This window comes from Callionymus lyra, chromosome 8, assembly GCF_982586985.1.
Source record: "Callionymus lyra chromosome 8, fCalLyr1.hap1.1, whole genome shotgun sequence".
Taxonomy (NCBI): Eukaryota; Metazoa; Chordata; class Actinopteri; order Syngnathiformes; family Callionymidae; genus Callionymus; species Callionymus lyra.
In genome coordinates, this window is record NC_141825.1 from 23,281,552 (window position 1) to 23,301,605 (window position 20,054).

Below are 20,054 nucleotides of genomic sequence, written 5' to 3' on the forward strand. Positions count from 1 at the left end.
ATGGGCTCCAGTGACTTTTTTGGGGTCACGATAAGAGCCGCAGCTGGACTTTGCCCTGGTATGTCCCGGTGACGTCATCGTTGAAATCAATGGAATGTGAGCGGTCCTGACCTTGACCTTGACTCAAACTGCAGCCCCAGTTTATTACAAACACAACTTTATTAGTCTCTTCTTTTTGACCAAAGTTGCGGTTTAGGCTCCGGGGGGTCATAATGTTCCGGCGGTGTCATGAGTATCGGAGGACGGCGAAGGTCCTGAGGCCGCAGGAGTTCTCATGAGAGGACTGAAGTGTCGGGGTCACCGTGACTCAGCTGTGACACACAGAAACAAACACCTGAACACACACACACACACACACACACACACACACACTGCAGCAGAATGCTGTTGTCTGGGAACACAAAGAGCTTTGGAGTCGTTGGAATGGCCAGTTCGGGCGTTTGTCCAGACACGCCGCCTGTTTACGTCTGACGCCCCAGCAATTATGCGTTTGACCCGGTCCAGACTGTGCGACCCCCCGAACTGAGCCCCTTCCCCCCCCGACATGTGACCCTTGAACGGGAGAAAACAACATGCCGTACCGAAGCGTCGCGGCCTTTTGTGATTGACGTTAATATAGAATCTTTTTTAATTCAACTCAGAGCAAACTGATCAATTAAAGCTACATGAATGTAACTCGGACGAGGGTTTTCTTCAGGCTGTGCTGCTTTAATTTTTATTATCATCATTCACAAGTTTAATGTCCTGAATCTGCAAAGTAGCTCCAAAACAATCCAGTTTATTTGGTGGAGTCTCCTCCACATGTTGCTCTTAAACACTCGACAACCTCTTTTTTATTTTATTTTTTTAATGACTTTTAATGCAAACAGCAGGTTTACACACAAAGTTAAAATAATAATACAATAATTGTTACAATATAAAGTACATCAAATAAAATGAAAATAAGTATATTATTCAAATTAAAATGACAAAAATAATAAGGTAATAGACAATTAAGAAATAATGGTCTTAAATTCCTTTTTTTAGTATAATTTTATTAATTATTGTTCAGTTTGAAATAAAAAAAAACAATTACGTTTTTGTTTCTTATTCATTATCTATTTTTACATATTATATTTGGCGAATTATAATTGAATTAAGAACGACGTTTTCTGGTAATAAATGTTGTGTATGTCCTAAATGTTTCCAGAATCATTCAATATCAGTAATTACATTGTTGTTAATAAAATAGCTTTTATCGCTTTAAAAAACACAAAAAAGAGCAAACAAAGCCAGATAAGATGTGCTGTGGATATAGATAGTGAAACAAAATAAAAAATACAACACTTTTTTGTTCACTTTCAATCTCTCCATCTCAGACGCTCCCGTCTGTGACGTCACAGCTATTGTCTCGTCGCTGGCTTTCCTAAAGTCTGCAACAAGAGGTAAACTCCGCCATCTAGCGGTTATAACGTGTAACTCATTTCAGCAGAAGCTACATTTAAAAAAAAGACTTTATTTTATTTAATCGTCACGTGGTTTATCAAGAATGAAGAGAACAATAATAATGACGTATTCGTTCATTTGAATTGGAGCGATGACGTCACCTACACGTATTAGTCATAGACGTTTTGAAGAAGTAGAATAAAAATTACTTAACTTGAATTTTCAAAAGCGAGATTTGCGTTTTTAAAGGTGAACTTCCTGTTGTATTTTGCCTCGCAAAGGAACTTCCTGTGACGCCAATAACAGATGAATTTCATATTGTGTTTCTAGTTCTAATTATTATTTTAACTTTTGGGAGTTAATGTTTCATTTTCTGAGGAAGACAGGATGTTTGTGAGTATATTTTTGTTCACTATTATGACTTTAAAATACTGTTTTCTTTGTTCAAGTGTGTTAGCTATTTACAGGTTAGCATTCTATGTAGCGTCTGTTGATAACACATAGTAAAGGGCACATGAAATGTTTTTTTAAAAGTATTATTATTTCTATTTGAGCGTCTCTTACTCCGTTTTTTAAGACCAAAAATATTGTTAACAATGTAGATAGTTGCTATGGAAGCTATTTATGGGATTTCAGGGATGTAGAGTTGATCTGTGTGCATTTGTAACTTGATAAATAAACACGTCATCAAATTCCAATATCTACAAATGTCAAAATGTTGATGGTACATTTTTATTATATATTTAAAATAAAATGCAGTTAAAACGAAAAAATCTATTTGTACATGAAATATATCAATGTTATTTCCTGTGTCCGCGTCAACTTCCTGTTCAGGACTCGTGAAAGTAAATATCAGAAAAACACTCTAAAATCACTTAAATAATTCATACACTTTACATCATACGTTCTACAGTCACGAGTGGCCAAAACCTAGGTTTCTAACTGACTCGTCATCCTTCGTTCTCTGGGCCGTCACTGGAGAGTCCTCTTCAGGAACTCCACCAGGAGGTGATGAGGGAAACCGAAATCCATCTGCACGACGACGTAACCCTGAAGGTAGAATCAGAGAGAACACAGATGTGATCTCCGGAGGGTCAGGAGATAAAGACACGACGCACTCACGTCTCGAGGAAGAACTTCTGGGTCATAGATGTCGAACAAGTTTGTTCCCTGTTGGTCCAACAGGCGAGTCGTCTCGGACCCGAGCACTGGAAATCAAGACCCAACCCTGTTACCGGCAGGTCCTTGAGGTCCGGTGACGTCATTCTTACCAGACAAGACTTTGGGAATGCCGACGTGCTCTACAGCTTCCTTTATGAAGTCCATGGTCTTCTCAAAGTCCTAGAAGGACACGAGCCGTAACTTGATGTGTTGTTTTTATTTTTTACAATATTCAGTTATTTTTGTTTTGATATCGTTAATTGTTAACTTTTAATCAGTCATTTATTTTGTATTTCTTATTAATCATTCTTAAGTTAAGCAATTTCATTTTTTTTTTTTTTTTAACAATTTTCTATTTTGTTTTGCTTCTGGTTTTGACAGTTTTATACCCGAATAATAATAATCCTGGTAAAATTATAGGAGTATGACCAATGCTCGACCAAATATAAGGGTTAGTAAAAATAGTACTTGCAGTTGAGAGAGAATATGTATGTTGGTAATAGTGGTAGTAATAGTAACTTTCATCATACAATAAGATATGGTCAGGAAATTAGGTATAATAGTCGTCGGCTTTCAACTTTTGAACTAGTTGTTTTAACAAAACAAGTCATTTTGTAGTAAAAGTAAATGCTGAAGTGTTTTTAGTAGTAGTTGAAATACTGCAGTAGTTGTAGTAAGAGTAGTAGGAGCCAATCTGTAGACCTACTTCTATCAATACCACGTACTTCCATTTTGGGATGAAACAAGACTAGAAATGTCTTCTTTAAATATTGAAGGGATCTTAATGACATTCCATTTCAACAAGGCTGGACTTAAATATAGATATTTTTTTTCAATATTTTCTTACCTGTAAATACTCAAAAGTCATCACAGTATCCAGGATAGAAACCCTTGAGCAAAGGAAAAAAACTTAGCATGATGCTAATGCTAATGCTGACATAGCTGAAGCAGTAGAATTGATAAGCGGTCAAGTTGATTCGACAAGAAGTTGGCCATAGAAATCTCACTCTGGTTGGCTGCCATGAAGAGAGAGACGCTTTTTGGAATAAGAGGCAGTGACGTCCACGCTAACATCCTGGAGAAGGAATGACGCGTCAGTGATGGTCTGACCTTCGTACAAACAAAGTGTCTCGTGTGAGTCTAAACCTCTGACCGTCTGGAAGGAAAGCGTCGGCTCGTCTCGATCGTCGCACCATAGCCGTCCCGTCGCCCCCGCCCAGACCCTGGTCCCCATCGTGGACGTGTTGAGGAAGGGAACCTGTGAACTCCAGAGGGCCAGCCTCGGCGCGCCGCCAAAACACTGCACGCAAAACCTAGAGTGAACTCGCGCTTCACCTGCTGACTCAGCACATTGTAAGTCACGGTCAAACCTTTTGCAAGAGTTGAGGTGCAGAGCTGACGAACTTCCGCGTAAAAAGTTCCTGAGGTGCAAAGATGATGTTGCAGTAGTGATTGTTGGAAGGTCACCTTATCATGTTCTTACACTGAGTTCTGCACCAGAGATGTTGAGAAAGAAGCGTCCGTCCTTATGAGCAGCGGCCAGTACCGGGTTCAAAAGCTGATCTGGGGAAAACAAAAATCTGTGGGTAAAAAACGAGTCAACTGGACTGTGTAGGAGAGTTTCTAGGACCACGTTTCGTTTCTCATAAGAGGAGAATTAAACGTCGTCCTAAAGACTCTTCACAGTCCAGTTGACTTGCTTTTGAACCTCTTGGCTAACCATGACCTGGATGAATGAGAACCTCCACGGACAGATGGGTAAAAAAACAGAATCACAAGTTGTAAGCAAAGTTAAGGAGCCCACAACAGTCAGAAGTGTTGGTCTCAATGTGGACCACAGAGTCCCCTGGCTGGTCTAGTGTTGCACAGAAAAGGACTTCCAATACAAAAGGAAGAAATGTGTTCTCTTCTTGAATGTCAAGCTACAAGTTTTCAGAGCCGTCCATTCAGGAGGGTAAAGAAGGAGAGTGAACTGACCTGACACCCAGAAGTAGAGCATCCTGTGATGAGTCAGCAAACTGGGGTGGAACACGGAGTCGTCGATGGAGGCCGACGAGCCATTGAACTTCGTCAGACCCTTGTTGAGATGAGAGAACATCCGTCAAGAACAAGATATAGAGGTTGAAGAAAAGTCAAGGGTGTTTTTTTTAATTTATTTGAACCTTGTGGTATGATTCGATGTAGTTGTTGGTGATGACAGGTGGCGCCGTCAAGTTGATGTCCACACTGATGTCTCCATCCTTCAGAAACTCCTCTGGAATAAGAAGAAGAAAACAAGACACCATGTGACTTCCTGTGGTTTAATGCGTTACCTGGAGCTCCATAACTCAGTTAAAGATGACATTCTGAAGATGACTGACAGACCTTTGGGTCAGAGCAGACCTGGACATACCAAAAGTATGAATCCTCCATAATTAATCACGTAACAACTAGGCCGAAAAACTACACATGTACTATTAGGAGCTGGTGATGCTGTAAGAAGATGGCTAATTCATATTCTCAAACAAATCCTGGGAGATGTTTAAGTGAAAATGTTTACCCCAATAGTGTTTTTGGTACGAGGAGGATAGAGGACCATAAAGATAGAAAAGTGACACCATTAAGGATGGTACTGGATCGTCACAATGATAGTCCCTTTTTATTGCCTGGAGCAGAACTCTGTAGGTTCTAAGCACCTCTTGAGTTCAAACTCACTTAAGCACTACTTTTCTGGCTAAGAAGATAAAGACAACCAAGAAGATGGTTTATCACTTTTGAGAAACGAGTGCTGGCCACGATAAAAGGCAGTTCCAACTCTAGGCTTAAAGACCTCTATGGTGTCAGTAGTTGGGGAAACAAAACACAACAGGCCAAGCCTGAAGATTGCAGATTATCGGACCCACCTGCTCTCTCTTGGACGAAGTCGGCCAGAATGTTTGCCACCTTGTTGATCTCTTTACATATCTGCGTTGCAGACACGAGTTAACTGGTGAGCTGTTGGTCCAACAGAGAATCCAAATGCTTGGTCCTCACCTGTCTCTTGATGACCATTTTGACGGTGAAGGAGATGAAATCGGTGAAGAGCTTCTTAAGCCAGTTTGGTCTGAAACAACAGCGACAAGATGAGAGTCGTGACGTCCTGGTTGGACCTGAAACCGTCACTCACTGCTTGTCTCCCTGCAGCTGAAGATGAAGCCGGTCAAAGTTCAAGAAGCAGTCGGATGTGTCCGCGGCCACGTTACCTCCAGTGCCACAGTCTGACGGAGTAAACCACATTCAATAAAAAGCACAGAGACTCAAGTAGTACTAATGGAAACAGCTGTGCTAGTAGAAAATATTTCACTAGACAGAAGTTACCAGTTTCACTTGGCTAGGCAGTGACGAGTGTTAGATAAAAATGATTATACACTATACATATATGCCATACTTAAATTAATGCTAAAAGATAATCAGAATATAAAGTAGTCAAGACAAGCTTGAAACATAAATAGAGATACGACACCGGTTATTTAAAAACATCTGTTTATCTGCCAATCAAACCTTAAATAGTAGATAAAAGAACGAAGCAAGACGCATCCGGGAAAAGGGGGCTAAAAGACGGAAACCCCCACCCGAGAACACTTAAATGATTAGATTACAAGAGAACAAATCAGGATGTCCCTCTACTACAGGGGATCGGGACACAGGGAACTTGATTGACCATTTGGCCGGAAAGGACGACCCCCCGGGCGGGAAATTTGCCTTAAATATAGCGATGTTTCTATAGATCGGGGCCTTTTCTCCCAAGACTATTGACCTGTACAGTCGCCGGAAGAAAGTGTGTCCAGTCGCGATCGTAAAGCTTGTATTTTGTAAAAATTTATGTTGGTAATAGTGGTAGTAACAGAAATGTTCTCTTTATACAAGAAGATATGTTCAGGAAATTAGGTATAATAGTCGTAGGTTTTCACTTTTGAACTAGTTTTAGCAATACAAGTCATTTGGTAGTAAAAGTAAGTGCTGAAGTGTTATTATAGTAGTTGATATACTTCAGTAGTTGTAGTAATGGTAGGAGGAGCCAATCTGTAGACCTACTTCTTTTAATCCCACGTACTTACAGAGTCTTGGTTTGATCCCCAGATCTATCTGAGAGTCGATCTCAAACGTGATGGAGTGGTCGACGTTCACCCTGGTGGTTTGAGAATAAGCACAAAATACGGGTTTTAATAAGTGTTGTATTCCTGTCTCCAGGACCATCTAAACAGACATTGGCAATATGTCCCTCAAAGGGCCCTGGTGGTGCAGGTTTTTGTTTCAACCAACCAAGCATGCTTAATTTGAGCTGAAAAAAGCAACACCAGACAGTGAACCGAGTAGACACCTGGTTGGTAAAAAGGTGTCCTCCCGATTGGTTGGAACAAAAACCTACCTACCCTTTCTGGAACATTTTTCCCACCCCTGATCTAAAGTCTGACCACATTGTTACCAGGACTCTGTAAAGGAGCACAACAGCCAATCAGATCTAGACTTTAAGCTTGGGTCAAAAATCCTTTTAGCTGAAATAGAATGTGCTGTTTCTGTTTTGTTGATGACACTTTTACACCAACAATGTGTTCATGTTTAAAAATGGACTCACAGCCAACTGCCGTAGCTGTACTTGATGGTCCCATTGAAGACCGCCGACACGTTGTTGATCTCCAAGTTAATGCCTTCGCCCGGAAGAAGGTCAAAGCGGCTGCTACCAATGTCCAGATTGTGGATCTCCAGGCTGTGACAAAGGAGATCCGTCAGTCTCAGTCGGATGTAGGGATGACATTTCTACTCACTTGTCAAGGCCGTAGGCTACTTTGCCGATAAGAAGGGATTTCTCTGCCTTCATGTTGGGGTACCTGGCGTGCTGGAATGCCGCCTCGATCACCTTCGTCGTCTTTTCATTCACTGCAGGATGTAAACGTTTTTTTAAGAGAAACATCTTCTGATCACTGTTATGGATCATGCATAGGGGTTGTCAGTATGGACAAGAACCCACTTGCTCGTCCCACGTCCTTCCTTGTAGGCTCTTTATTTAAGTGTATGATGTAATTGGCCCCTGGGTTACCAAAATGGTGAACCTCTCCCTTTCCACAGGTGTTTTTCCCAATGCATTTAAACATGCCATTGTGGAGCCTTTGCTGAAAAATCCAGGCTTAGACGCAACTGACCTCAGTAATTTCAGGCCTATTTCTAAGCTCCCTTTCTTGTCCAAGATCTTGGAGAAGGTGGTGTCTGAGCAGCTGTCTTTGTTCCTGGATCAGAGCGACATCCATGAGAAGTTTCAGTCTGGCTTCCGTAAACATCACTCTACGGAGCTTTACTGAGAGTGTCCAGTGACATCATGATGTCGGCTGACTCTGGTAAATTCACTGTTCTGGTTCTTTTGGATCTGTCCTCAGCCTTTGACACAGTTGATCACCAGATCCTGCTGAGAAGACTGAGGGATGAAGTGGGACTGTCTGGGTCTGTGTTAGAATGGTTCTCATCATATCTTTCTGGGGGCAGTTTTAGTGTATCTGCCAATCAAATGAGGTCTGAATCGGCAGATCTGTTGTGTGGAGTCCCTCAAGGTTCTGTTCTGGCTCCTTTATTGTTTTTGCTGTACTTGATTCCCCTCGGTAAAATCATTCAGAGATTTCCTGATGTTTCTTATCACATGTTTGCTGATGACATCCAGCTCTCGTTTTGATAAAACTGAGCCCCAGAGGCTGAACAGCTTAGTACATTTTTTGCTTGAAATCAATGAGTGGAAATACTTTGCACTTAAATATGGACGAACGTGAAACTCTTGTCAGAGTTGAGTCAGTACTTGGGTGAGGTCAGTCTGTCAAACTGAGCCTGAGAAACATGAGTGTTGTATTTCACAAAGACATGGTTCTATGTCTCTGTAGAAAACTGACCAGAAACCATTTCATTCAACTGAGAAAAATCTCTAAACTTGGGAAAATGTTGTCACAACATGATCTGGAGCTTATTATCCATGCGTTTGTGTCTTCTCGTCTGGACTATTGTAACAGTTCTTGTTAAGACATGAAAACATCTTGTCTTAACAAGAAGGTTCTGTCTCGCCTGCAGTTGATTCAGAACTCTGAAGCGAGAATTCTGACTCGCTCTAGTAGAAGAACTCACATTTCTCCGATCCTTAAATCTCTTCACTGGCTGCCAGTTTCTTTCAGGATCAACTTTAAAATTCTGGTTCTTACTTTCAGATCTATTCATGGTCAGGCTCCTCCTTCCATCACTGATCTGATCCAGACTTACACCCCAGCTCGGGCTCTGAGGTCTGTGGATCAGAATCTACTGATGGTTCCTCGTACACGGTTCAGGACCAGAGGAGGACCTACTGACTCCTTCAAGAAACATCTGAAGACACTTTTATTCATGCAGGCTTTTCCTTGATTCTCTGATACTCCCGTGTTTGTCTCGGTGGTGTCTTGACCTTTAAGTATATATTTTATAGTATTTGTATTGATTGTTTAAGCGCTTTGTGGCCCTGGTCTGGAAAAGCACTCAACAGATTATTGACTTACTATTTGTTTTCCGAGCAGACTGCCACCACACAACCACAGAAGACGTTTGCATCACTCACACACGGCGGCGGCAGGGCGGGTGAGGCGACAGGCCACCCCGGTGAATCTGTAGGCCGATCCCTGATCCGTCCGACAGCAGCGCGACGTCCGGCAGAGCGACAGAAGCAGCAGCAGCAGCAGGATAAGAGGTGCAGACACACGGCAGGACATCTTCCCCTTGACGCTGCACCACACTGATCCCAGGATCCAGTGACTTGTCCTTGTCGCCGTGTTCCCTCTCGGCAAACTGAGCAAAGTCCTGTTGTGCTCAATGAGTCCAATAATGAGTAACATTACGTAGAAACGGCTAATGTTGCATCTCTTGACAAAGAGCTCAGTGACTCCACAGAGTAACATGAACTAGTCACCTCAGTGCGTCTTTATCACAACCTCATCGAGGGGTCGCTCACAGGGGGACCTGAGATAAGGACAAAAGGCAGATCCATGATGTCCTCACAGAGCTCTTTGTGTGCTGCGATGAGAAGCCTTAGTTTGAAGTCAAAGTCCAGATTTAATGAAACAGAAATTAACTTGGTTTTTTTTATACTAAACATCAGATAATATTTCTCACCTCAGACATACATCTAGTATAATGTGATATTTTCACTGTCAACAAATATATTTATCTTAAGCATCTTGTAACATGACAAAATAAACTCATGCTGGACACAAAAGTATTTGACAAAATGCTATGTCATAAAAATGTCTTGTTTGATAATAGAAATTATATTTTCTTATTTCATCCTAGATTGACACAATAAACATTCTAATTTTCAAAGCTAAAGCTCACCTCACTGCAGCTAGCACTGTTAGCCACTAGCTAAGCTAGCACTGTTAGCCACTAGCTAAGCTAGCACTGTTAGCCACTAGCTAAGCTAGCACTGTTAGCCACTAGCTAAGCTAGCACTGTTAGCCACTAGCTAAGCTAGCAAGTATAGCATTGAGTGTCAAATGTCCTTCTCTTGACATTCCAGTTGAAAACAAACTTCATTATAACACTTTCTATCATGTGTTAGTTCACTTCAACACTATCTCAATACCAACAAAATCAATCTCATCAAACTGCTGGAGACCTCGGCACCTGCGAGGATTTGACTCATCTGTGATGTGTCTCAAAGAAACAGTGTGTTTGTACGATGTTATGGGACGGTAGGTAAAAGTGCAAGACAAATATAAATAATGATTTTTATAGAATAAATGAAACTTTTTTAACTTTTTTAAAATAATAATTTAAACTGACAAAACAATGTTTTAGGCGGGAAATAGTTATGGTTACTTCTGACCTTGATCAGTCAAAATGTAAAAAATGAATGGACACTCCTGGTCAGAGCCATGAATCGTACATATCCGTGACATTTGTTTTCACGGCGTGGGATCCTCTTGTAATGTTTGTCTTGTTTCCACACCAGAGGTCAACGAACTCTCCCAGGGACCTCAAACAACTCCACAACCAAGGTCACCTGAGGGGGCAGGACGGGTCGATAATGACAAATACAAAACTAATAACACATAACAATGGTTTTTATTTGTCTTTCAGAGCCAACTTACTTCTCACAGAACTCTAGCTTCAGCATGATTTCATCCAAACTCCTCTTAAGGGTAATTTCAGGACATTGTTCCATTTCTTGTCTCATTTTCTGAACCTGTCACATCAGAGAAGTTTGAGCCTTTGTCTTCAACTTACAGTCTCTTTTACTGGTGCGTTCAGGGACGCCGCGCTTTCTTGTTGCACTTTCTGAGAACACGTTGATTTATCCCTTGTGTCGTCTCAGGGTCAAGGTGAACGACCTCCCCGGCTTCCATAGATACATATGCAGTGGTGGAGGTCGTTGTGACCCAGAGACGACACAAGGGATAAATTAATCACATTTGTTTTCGGGCCTTACAAGGGTTATACAAGGATGAGGTTTTTTGGAATTTATCAATTTAATGCTTGACTTTTGGAAGAAAATAAGTGACATCAGAATATTGAATGATTGAATTTAACATTGAAACTTTGAATAACGTCAATGAAATGTTTTTTAAACCATTCATCATCATTTTTTTTTGGATAATGAAAACAATTAATAATGAGATTTGTCTTCTTTAGTCTATAAATTGATTCAATAATTTGTATATTGAAATGTTGGATTTTTTAAAATAATAATTGAATTAAAAAAACTAAAAGAATAATTCGATATCATAATTACAATAATTCCAAACATGTTCTAAATATTATAAATAAATAAAAAATATGCACTGTATGTGAATGTGTTTTTATTTAATTAATTATAATTATTTTAGAAAAATAATCATTATTTAATAATAGAAAAAAAAAACAGCCTGTCAAAGTTATAATAAAGGAAATTCAACCATTCAATAGAACTGTTACACTTCTATAGATGTGTCAATGATTATTTATTGAAAAAGAAAAAACTATATATAGACTATGATGGTTTTCCCAGAACCAGGAAGTAATCATGTGCAACACCTTCGTTTCACATCCGTCCACTCGACCTCCACGAACTCCTCCATCACTCGAGTCCCAAACATCTGGACCTTTAAACAGTTCATTCAGATCCTCTTCAGTCGTCGCTGAGCTTTTACAATTTAACTTTAATTAGAGAATATTAACATCGGAATTAATATCAACACTTTCTTTTTTGTACACAGAAGCTCGATTACTTTTAAATAAAAAAAAACAAACATGCATTTGTGTGCGACTCATCGTGATCCGGGTCGGAACCACCTCATGATGAAGCGACACCAAAAGCTGAAAGTGCTCTCTACCAAGAGAAGAATCCTTTTTGATCTCTGCCGTCCTGATGAAGTCCCTTTGACTTTCCAAGTCATGGCGGGTGGAGCGCCCCCCCGCTTGGTTCTACTTCTGTTCAGAACAAAAGTCCATTTGTGTTCAGGTAAAAAGCCACCAGAGCCCGGCGCAGTTTGTCTCTGTCGGGTCCGGGCGGGTCAATTGGCGACGCCCCGAGGAGCTTCAGGGATGAGCGACAAGAAGAAGGTCTTGAAGAAAACCCAGGCGGTCCACATGGCTGACACCTGGTGAGGAGGAACCAAGACCGCCGCCATCGGTTCTGCTTCTGCGGCGCCGGCGTCCTCGGCGGCGGGTCGCTCCTCCTGCTCCTCCTTGTTCAAGACCACATCAGTTTAGGAATCGAAACTTGCTCTACACGCGTGTGCTTAGCTTACATTGTTCGGGTCTCTCTCGTCGTTCTCCTGGTTCTGCTGGACCTCCTGGGGCTGCTGGGGATTGGCTCCTTGGGCTGGTCTTCTAAAGGGGAACAGGCCGGCGGTGTGTCTGCAGGAAGGAGATACACAAGAGTGAGTTGAAGCTTGTCGGTACCATCTAGTGTTGAGGACACGCACAGGTACATGAGCAGCAGCGTGCTCATCACCAGCAGGAAGCGGCTCAGGTTGGAGTTGAAGTACACGATCATCAGGAGGACGCCGAGCCGGGCGGCCGAGTACAGCCAGTCCAGCCAGTCGCGCTCCAGGTCGTCCTCGTCCTCCATCACGGCGCCGCCCTGGGCGTTCATGCGGAGGTTCTGGTTGGCCGGGTCGATGAAGGCGGCGTCCTGCGCCGGGTTCTGGTTCACCGGCAGGTTGTCGATGGGGTTCTGGTTGGCGAGCGGCGCGGGGACCGGCACCTGGTGGGCGGGGACCGGGTGGTGCTGGACCACGGTCGGGGTCCCTGCGGAGGGGGCGGCGGCTGCCGCGAGGGCGGCGTGGCTGCGAGGAGTTGACGGATGACACGTTAGAGAAACTGCAACTGTAGGGGGCGCTGTGACGTTTGTAGCGAAGAGCAGAACCTGTGTCGACGCCTGTTGCTTGTTTTAATGCAGAGCAACTTCATTTTGTCAGTACATTTAAAATGTTTAGGTACATTTTTAAACAACTTCTGCATGAGTGAAAAAAGGCACATTTCCTCAAAATATTTGTACAAAACTTTTTTTTTTACCAAATTTACAAGAATTAATAGACTTTAAACATAAAGTCTGCATAAATTAAAACAATTCTATTAAAATAAATCAATCAATAAGGTTTTTATAAGTAAATCTGTATAAATAGAAATGTTATACAATATCTACACGAATAAACAATTAACACCTACATTTGTATACATCATTTTAATAAATACATAAAAAATAAATATGTATACAAAGCATACAAATATAAATACTTGTTTTGTTTTTTTATAAATAAATAGAAATCTGCATTTTCTATTTAGTAAAAAAATGTTCCCTTTCTCCCTCAAAATATATTGAATAAGTATTTTTGTAGTTAAGGATCTTCACATTTATATTAATAAATAAAGCGTCACATTTTCAGCCAATATTTACACTTGTTGATGATCCAGTTTGTGTTTTATTCCTCGTGACACGAGTGTGTTTGCATCGTTATAAAGAAAATTTGGTTTGATTTTGGAGTTTCTCTCTTGAGTCCTGAGGCGTCGTACTCACTACTGCATGTAGTACTGCCGAGCGTAGACGTGCTGCAGCCACAGCAGCTGCTGGGGGCTGTACAGGGAGTAGTTGGGGAAGGCCGGCGGGGTCAGGTGTGGAGCCCCGAACCTGGAGGCGGGACCAGAGGTTTTCAACTGTTTAATAACTTGTGAACTTCCTGGATTAAACATACGTATTAGTGGGTCAATCATTGTATTGGAAACCGAACAAGACGGTATGTACCTCTGCCAAGGAGATCATTCACATGACTCTGGTTAAAAAGTTACTCAACTACAACTTTGTCAAACGTTTCTTCGTTAATAGAGGAAGGAACGTTTCCAAAACGATCTAGTATTCACTCACGGTGGCGTGACGGGACATTCTGGAGGAGGCGAGGGAGCCGGTGGGCTGGGCGGTTGCGCGGCCGGACCTGCAGGGGGCGACGCGTGCCTCCTCTGTCGCAGTGTGGGGGAAGCAGGAGACGTTCCTGGGCTGGAGCTGGAGGTGCTGGAGCTGGAGGTGCTCGGCTGGTCGGCCGCCTCTCGTGTCTGGAAACGAAAACCCGAGGATTAAAGCGTGTCACAACAATCAGGACCTCTACTGTCCACACGAGCATCTTCTCCATGATAAGATGAACCCATTGATAAATTCTAATATCTAAAAAAAAAAAACCTGGTTATGTGTTCACTACTTTTTAACGCTGATTCAAATCGTTGAAACACTATCACTGACACTTGACAGCGTTTTTCTCCAATTGAAACGAGTTATTAAGTTGTGTTTCATTGTGTTATTACTGATGTTGTGTTGTTTTGTGGTAAAATAAGAGTTTTCTCGAGACATTTACGTCGGTATCGGCTTCGAAGTCTCGTCGTTAGCAACGTAGCTTCCGTTTAGCGTCATCTACGTCACTAAGATCGAGGACGTTGAGGGTAGAAAGTGTCCATCGATCCACACTCAATTTTCTGGCCATTTAAGTGCTCATTGCGCACTACATTTTCGCACACTTCTCATCGGGACGCACTTGTGCACTCAAAATATTAGGTGTAAGTGCAGAAGTGCGCGATTTGGGACGCAGCCTTGTGCTGTGTCTTAAATCGCACTTACAGCGTACTTCTAGTATACTAGAAGTTAGTATGCATCAGGATAGTGTACGTACTAACTAGTAACTAATTCTCCACAGATAGTTTGTCTCAAATCAAACTCTGCTGCTACACACTAACAGGAAATGACTCGACAGCTTCTTCTTCTACTACTATTTAACGATGATTTCAACCAGCTGTTGGAACACTAGCGACACCTGCTGGCAGCACGTTTTGCAAGTTTGGAAAAAGAAATAAAGAAAAAATATGAGAATCGAAATATTTGCGAGATATTTAAGCTGGTATCAGCAGCGAAGACTTGTTTATCCTCCTACTGCTGCTGAGAATGCACCTGTAAGTATATGAATATATATATATATATATATATATATATATATAAATGAAGAAACTTCTGCTTACAACGTCACTAAGATGGAGCCGTTTAGGGTGGTTAGTGTCCATTGAACCATACTCAGTTTTGTGGGCGTTTTAGTGACAATTAAGTGTGTATGGAGCACTACATTTACATACTAAGAATTGAGAAGCACTTGCGCACCAAAAATACTAACTTTGAGTACGCAAGTATGCGATTTGAGACACACCCTAGTCCTGCTGTGGACGTCAACCCCTCACTCTGGTAGGAGAAGAAGTTAAACTTCTGTGGCGACACTTGTTCACGTGAATCATCTACGTTTAGCTACGACCTGCCAGTGTCAGCAGAAGCGAGACGTTGCCGTGTGAGTCGCAGCACATGGTGACACGTCAGCTGCGATACTGGAGGTTTGAAAGGTGAGCAGAGTTTGTTGAGCAGAAGAGCAAACAGAAGCTGTCGGAGGACTGGTGTGAACTGGTTCCTCTGGTTGTATCACACAGGAGGGGATGCTGGTGTTTTTGTTTGAGTTTATGGTTTTATTAACCAGACAGTTATGAGTAAATGTTGCCTACACAACACCTTTGCTCGACTTGGTTCTTGTCACTGATGCTTCAGAACTTCACCGTGAATCACAGCCATTGATCGACTGGGACGACTTCACCGTCCACGCTGCATCTACTGAGAGTTTGTCTACTCTCTGACAAGTCTGGATACACATCAAAACCAGACTGATCTTGATCACAAACGGATGCACATCCTACCGATGACATGATTATTCAATTTACAACCTCTTTGACTGAATCATCATTCAACAGCTGGACTACTTTAATCTAGAGCAGCTCGTCATTATCCTCGCAAACACCAGGGGGCAAACTTTTGACTTGGTCATCGCGACCTTGGTGTGTCAGATCACCTGATTTTTTTGTTTATAGAATCATCCTCTTCTATTCCCCCCGGAGCAAAAAGTAACTATTACTTTGAAAAACCTGTTAAAAGAACACTCTTCAGGTACTATTGTAGAAGTGGTAAACCTGCTAGAACCGCCTTGATCCCCCATTAGAAACCAGAACAGCCACCATGGATCACATGGTAGGCGTTGAAACATGAGGGCATCAGGGCGAAACTTTACAAATCCTTCGTCCTCACTGTCCACAAACAAATCGAACCAGAACCAACAACACATTTATTCAAATTCCCTGTAAGCAGAAAGCTCATTGTTTTACTCCAGTTTTAACTGTAAGCATGTAGGAAGCACCTTCAACAATCACACTTGAGGAAAGTCACCTTAGGTCTGGCTCCAGGTGAGGAGGTGGACAGTCGAGGCGGCAGCACCAGGTGCACAGTGAGTGTGGAGTCGGGCTGAGGACAAAAAAAAACGTCGGTTAAACATCGATCTGAAGTGAACAGAGCCGTTTTTGGGTGTATTTTAAAGACACAAACAAGGAGGTCGCAGTGAATCTAAGTGATGCGGTGTTTCTACGTCAATTATAGATGACCTGCAGTCCAAGTGTAACAAACTGTTGTTACCAAATGCAGGTGTTGTTTCAAACACTTCCTCTTAGTCCGACTGTCACATCGAGAGTAGGAACAACATGCAAATGCTTCAAATGTGGGAAGTGAAACAAGTTGCTTCTATGAAGCATGACCAGCTCTTTATTCTTCATAATATTGACGTGACCAGCAGAACACAGTGAGAAACAGAAACTCAAGGGGCATTTCCAACAGTCCTCAATCTAGAAAAGTATAGATGGTTTAACTTGAAAACCAGTTTGAGTACTTAGATTGTTATCAAACAAATGAGAGACACAAAGATCTTATATTACACTTATAAAGTGTTGTTCTCTTTGGAAACAAGTTACTTTCTTTAACTTATTTTGGAAAAGATCTCTTCGTGTGACAGAAGATTCAATATCTATCACTGAATCAAAGTGTGATGAACCAGATGTTGACTTAACGACAACTTAAAGTCCGTCATTGGGTTGTAAAATGACTCGAGTGAGACGGTCACCTCCTTGAGGAGCTCTCTGATGCACAGATGATCCGGCAGCAGTTTCCCTCCATAGATGAGCTTCTGGTCACCGGCAGCCTGCAGGGAAAAGTCCAGTGAATCCAGTGATAGTTTTGAAACTGAAGATAAAGGCAACACAAGTCAAACCACCCCTTGTGTCTCTGGGTGTGCCTCACACACGTCTTTGTGTTTGCGGCTCGCATCCTGTTTCTAAGTGACCTATTCTCTGTATGCCCTCTTTAGAGCTCACACTGATGGTGTGATGACGAACCGTATTAAAACGCGATCAGATAAAGTCAGTGTGACATGTAACGTTATCAGAGACTAAACACTGATGTCATTTTTTAGTGTCACTGAAGCGACATCTGAACTTCTGACAAATAACTGTCTGAACTTATAACCACTTAAAGTGAGAGACGTGTTAAACCAGTTTAGATCTCAACTCTCAACTCATCTGTTCAAAAATGCTTATCGTGCCTTTTCTGTCATTTTAACAACTTTTCATTGCTGATGGTTTCATGATTTAATGTTTTTTTTGTTAAATGTGCTTTCCTTGTTTATATATTATACTATTAACTAAAGGTCATGGTATATATATATATATATATGTATATATATATATATATACCATGACTTTTAGTTTCCAGAAATGTGCCTTCAAATACATTTTTAATATTATAAATACATTTGAATTTAAAAGGCCATCAATTAAATCCACAGGATTCAGAAAATGTATTTTCTAATTATTGGAACTAGAATATTGAACTTTATGTTTCGTACCTCTTGAATCTTTCATTAAAACATTTTTTTTTTTTTTTTTTAAAGGTTTCAACTATTGTCTTCAAATAATTTAATTTAATAATTTATATCTTGACAGATTAATTGTTCTTTTATTATACATATAAGTAATATTATTGATTATTATAGTAAAAACTGACGAGCTATAAATTAACAATACTAGTCATCTCTGCGAAACCTCGATATATACTTGTAATTTTGTGTTATTAATAATAATATTGTTTGTATTCAAGTTGTTCTCTGAGCGGAAGTCATGTTAGCATCACAATAACGTGGAGACGCGAGAATGTTACCAGATTTTATGGAAATAGCCGCGAATATCTTAAATAAATGTCCTCAAGTGAAGCATTTTGTTGTAAATATAGTAAAAACTAAAGAGTTGTTGGCGGTAAATCAGAAGCTTCCTCGTCACTGTTGACAACAGAGCTAATGCTAACATGCTAACAACAGCTGTTCACATTCCACGAGTTATCGTCGCTTTGTGGCTCGTTAGCTCGCACGGACCGGGCGGGCCGAGCGGGTCAGCTCACCGGTTCCGTCGGGTACACGGTGGACAGGTGGGTCTTGAGCTCCCCGATGGTCCAGCTCACTCGCACTCCCTCCACGACCACGACCTCCAGAAGTTGGTTGGGCGTCTTGACGTGAAGACTGATCGTCTCCGAACCGGAATCCATGTTGACGTCTCTCGGGTTCGGATCCTCGTCGACGAAAACAACGAACAACACACGGCGTGTGTTCCGAACGATCTCTCCCGGTGGGACTCGAGGCTCGGGTTCGGTCCTGGAGGTGCGAAAGTTCTGGTGCTGGAGCTGGAAAAATGTCAGAGCGACAATGTTGTTTCCAAACACACTGTGGCCACTGCCGATAGGCTCCCGTGGCGCACGTGACATTAGCTCCTCGTCGATTGGACGAACGAGCACAATCGGACGCTCCTGATTGGCTGCGCCGCTCCTGCTCGCTCGGACGTGGAGGTCGTTGTTTACGCATGCGCAGTCTTTAAATGCCAACACTTGCATATTCACGCAAGTTAATGTGACGTCATCGTTCACGTTTCGTCGTTCTCGTCACGTTGTGTTGCTTTATTTGCAAGGCAGTTATAACGGATGTACATGTCGGTAAAACAATAAAAAGTAAATGACATCATAGTCATATTACATCTGAGAAAGTCTTGTAATGATTGACAGATAATCATCAAACCTGGCTAAACATAGATGGGAAATAAACAAAGTTACACCGTGTGTGTGTGTGTGTTTATTGTTCTGTGCAGGTGTTGTGATTCTGTAAACTTCAAGGCCTGGGATGTGGATCAGCACCTCCCTTTTGTCTGTCAAAGATACAAGACCAGAAACTCCCAGAAAGTTAGAAGGTTTTATTACCAGAGTTTTAAACACAACATTGGATTTATTTGGGTCATGATGGCAGTAGAAAATAAAACAACAAACACACGAACAGAACCAAGCAATTTATATTGACCGACGGAACAGTGTATACAACCCATGAAGAGTTTGTGTTTCACTCATTTCCACTAGTTTAAAGGTTTATTTTTGGAATAAACTTGACTGAGACGAGCGTCCGTCGTGTCAAGAGTCACAGACTCATCTTTCATCAGAGAAAAAATACCATCTTTTTGTAAAACACCTTTCAGACAGTAAAAATCAACAGAACAGAAATGATTTGAATATTTATTTTCTTTTTCTTTTAGATTTTTTAACTGGGTCATGTCTTGAAAACAATGACTTCTACTTGAAATATGACTGTGATTTTAATATTATTAAAATGTCCATGTTGGTACATTTACTCAAAATATTTCGGTGTTAAAGATACGTTAAGGAAAAGAGAGGATTGACGTCAAACTTTCAATAAGAGCAATGATAGATTGGGCCTCCAAGAATAAAAAGACAATATCACTATCAGACTCATACTCCCTGTTACAGATAGTTCAGTTTATAAAAATTTACTTTAGGCCACGACTGCTTAAATATTTCGGTGCCTTCCTGTGAGTTTAAAGGGCACCTAATGTGTTAAATTAAGTGTCTCTTAAATTGTTCTAGGACCTCTATTATACTCTATTATACTCATCAGTTTCTTTTTGCACAAAACTCTCTTTTAATAAAGATAATTACATTAGAAAATACGCTTAAGCCCCGCCTACTTAAAAATGTACTGTTTTGGCCGAGAAGAAGTCTCGTCAAAGCAACCACGCCCACTCTG

General features: G+C 41.4%; 2 protein-coding genes across 3 annotated transcripts; both read right to left on the minus strand.

Moving 5' to 3' along the window:
* Positions 1-2,138: 2,138 nt before the first annotated feature.
* cetp (cholesteryl ester transfer protein, plasma) lies at positions 2,139-9,593 on the minus strand. 2 transcript variants are annotated; one of them, XM_087797137.1, is made up of 18 exons: positions 9,515-9,593; positions 9,167-9,405; positions 7,371-7,482; positions 7,181-7,312; positions 6,663-6,733; positions 5,732-5,822; positions 5,599-5,668; positions 5,469-5,529; positions 4,749-4,840; positions 4,564-4,663; positions 4,070-4,149; positions 3,957-4,007; positions 3,740-3,886; positions 3,594-3,661; positions 3,434-3,476; positions 2,697-2,766; positions 2,548-2,633; positions 2,139-2,475 (listed from the first exon to the last, which is right to left on the minus strand). In XM_087797137.1, exons 2-18 carry the CDS (start codon positions 9,315-9,317, stop codon positions 2,398-2,400), a joined length of 1,503 nt encoding a protein of 500 aa, XP_087653263.1. In that variant the 5' UTR covers positions 9,318-9,405; positions 9,515-9,593; the 3' UTR covers positions 2,139-2,397. The 2 variants fall into 2 exon arrangements, with proteins under 2 accessions (XP_087653263.1, XP_087653262.1); XM_087797136.1 differs by lacking the exon at positions 9,515-9,593 and having other exon boundaries at positions 9,167-9,456.
* Positions 9,594-10,649: 1,056 nt separating this feature from the next.
* On the minus strand, positions 10,650-18,696 carry herpud1 (homocysteine-inducible, endoplasmic reticulum stress-inducible, ubiquitin-like domain member 1). The gene is made up of 8 exons (XM_087797845.1): positions 18,374-18,696; positions 17,046-17,123; positions 16,322-16,396; positions 13,949-14,133; positions 13,604-13,714; positions 12,510-12,872; positions 12,333-12,441; positions 10,650-12,269 (listed from the first exon to the last, which is right to left on the minus strand). Exons 1-8 carry the CDS (start codon positions 18,515-18,517, stop codon positions 12,096-12,098), a joined length of 1,239 nt encoding a protein of 412 aa, XP_087653971.1. The 5' UTR covers positions 18,518-18,696; the 3' UTR covers positions 10,650-12,095.
* Between the last annotated feature and the right edge of the window lie 1,358 nt (positions 18,697-20,054).

Coding starts and splice junctions, on each gene's coding strand:
- cetp (XM_087797136.1), bottom strand. CDS start 9,440: ATGTTACTCATTATTGGACTCATTGAGCACAACAGGACTTTGCTCAGT. Junction 7,313..7,370: donor GTAGCCTACGGCCTTGACAA/GTGAGTAGAAAT, acceptor CCTTTGTCACAG/CCTGGAGATCCACAATCTGG. Junction 4,008..4,069: donor TCTCTGGTGCAGAACTCAGT/GTAAGAACATGA, acceptor TTTGCACCTCAG/GAACTTTTTACGCGGAAGTT.
- herpud1 (XM_087797845.1), bottom strand. CDS start 18,517: ATGGATTCCGGTTCGGAGACGATCAGTCTTCACGTCAAGACGCCCAAC. Junction 14,134..16,321: donor CACCTGGAGCCAGACCTAAG/GTGACTTTCCTC, acceptor TTTCGTTTCCAG/ACACGAGAGGCGGCCGACCA. Junction 12,442..12,509: donor ACGCTGCTGCTCATGTACCT/GTGCGTGTCCTC, acceptor TCCTTCCTGCAG/ACACACCGCCGGCCTGTTCC.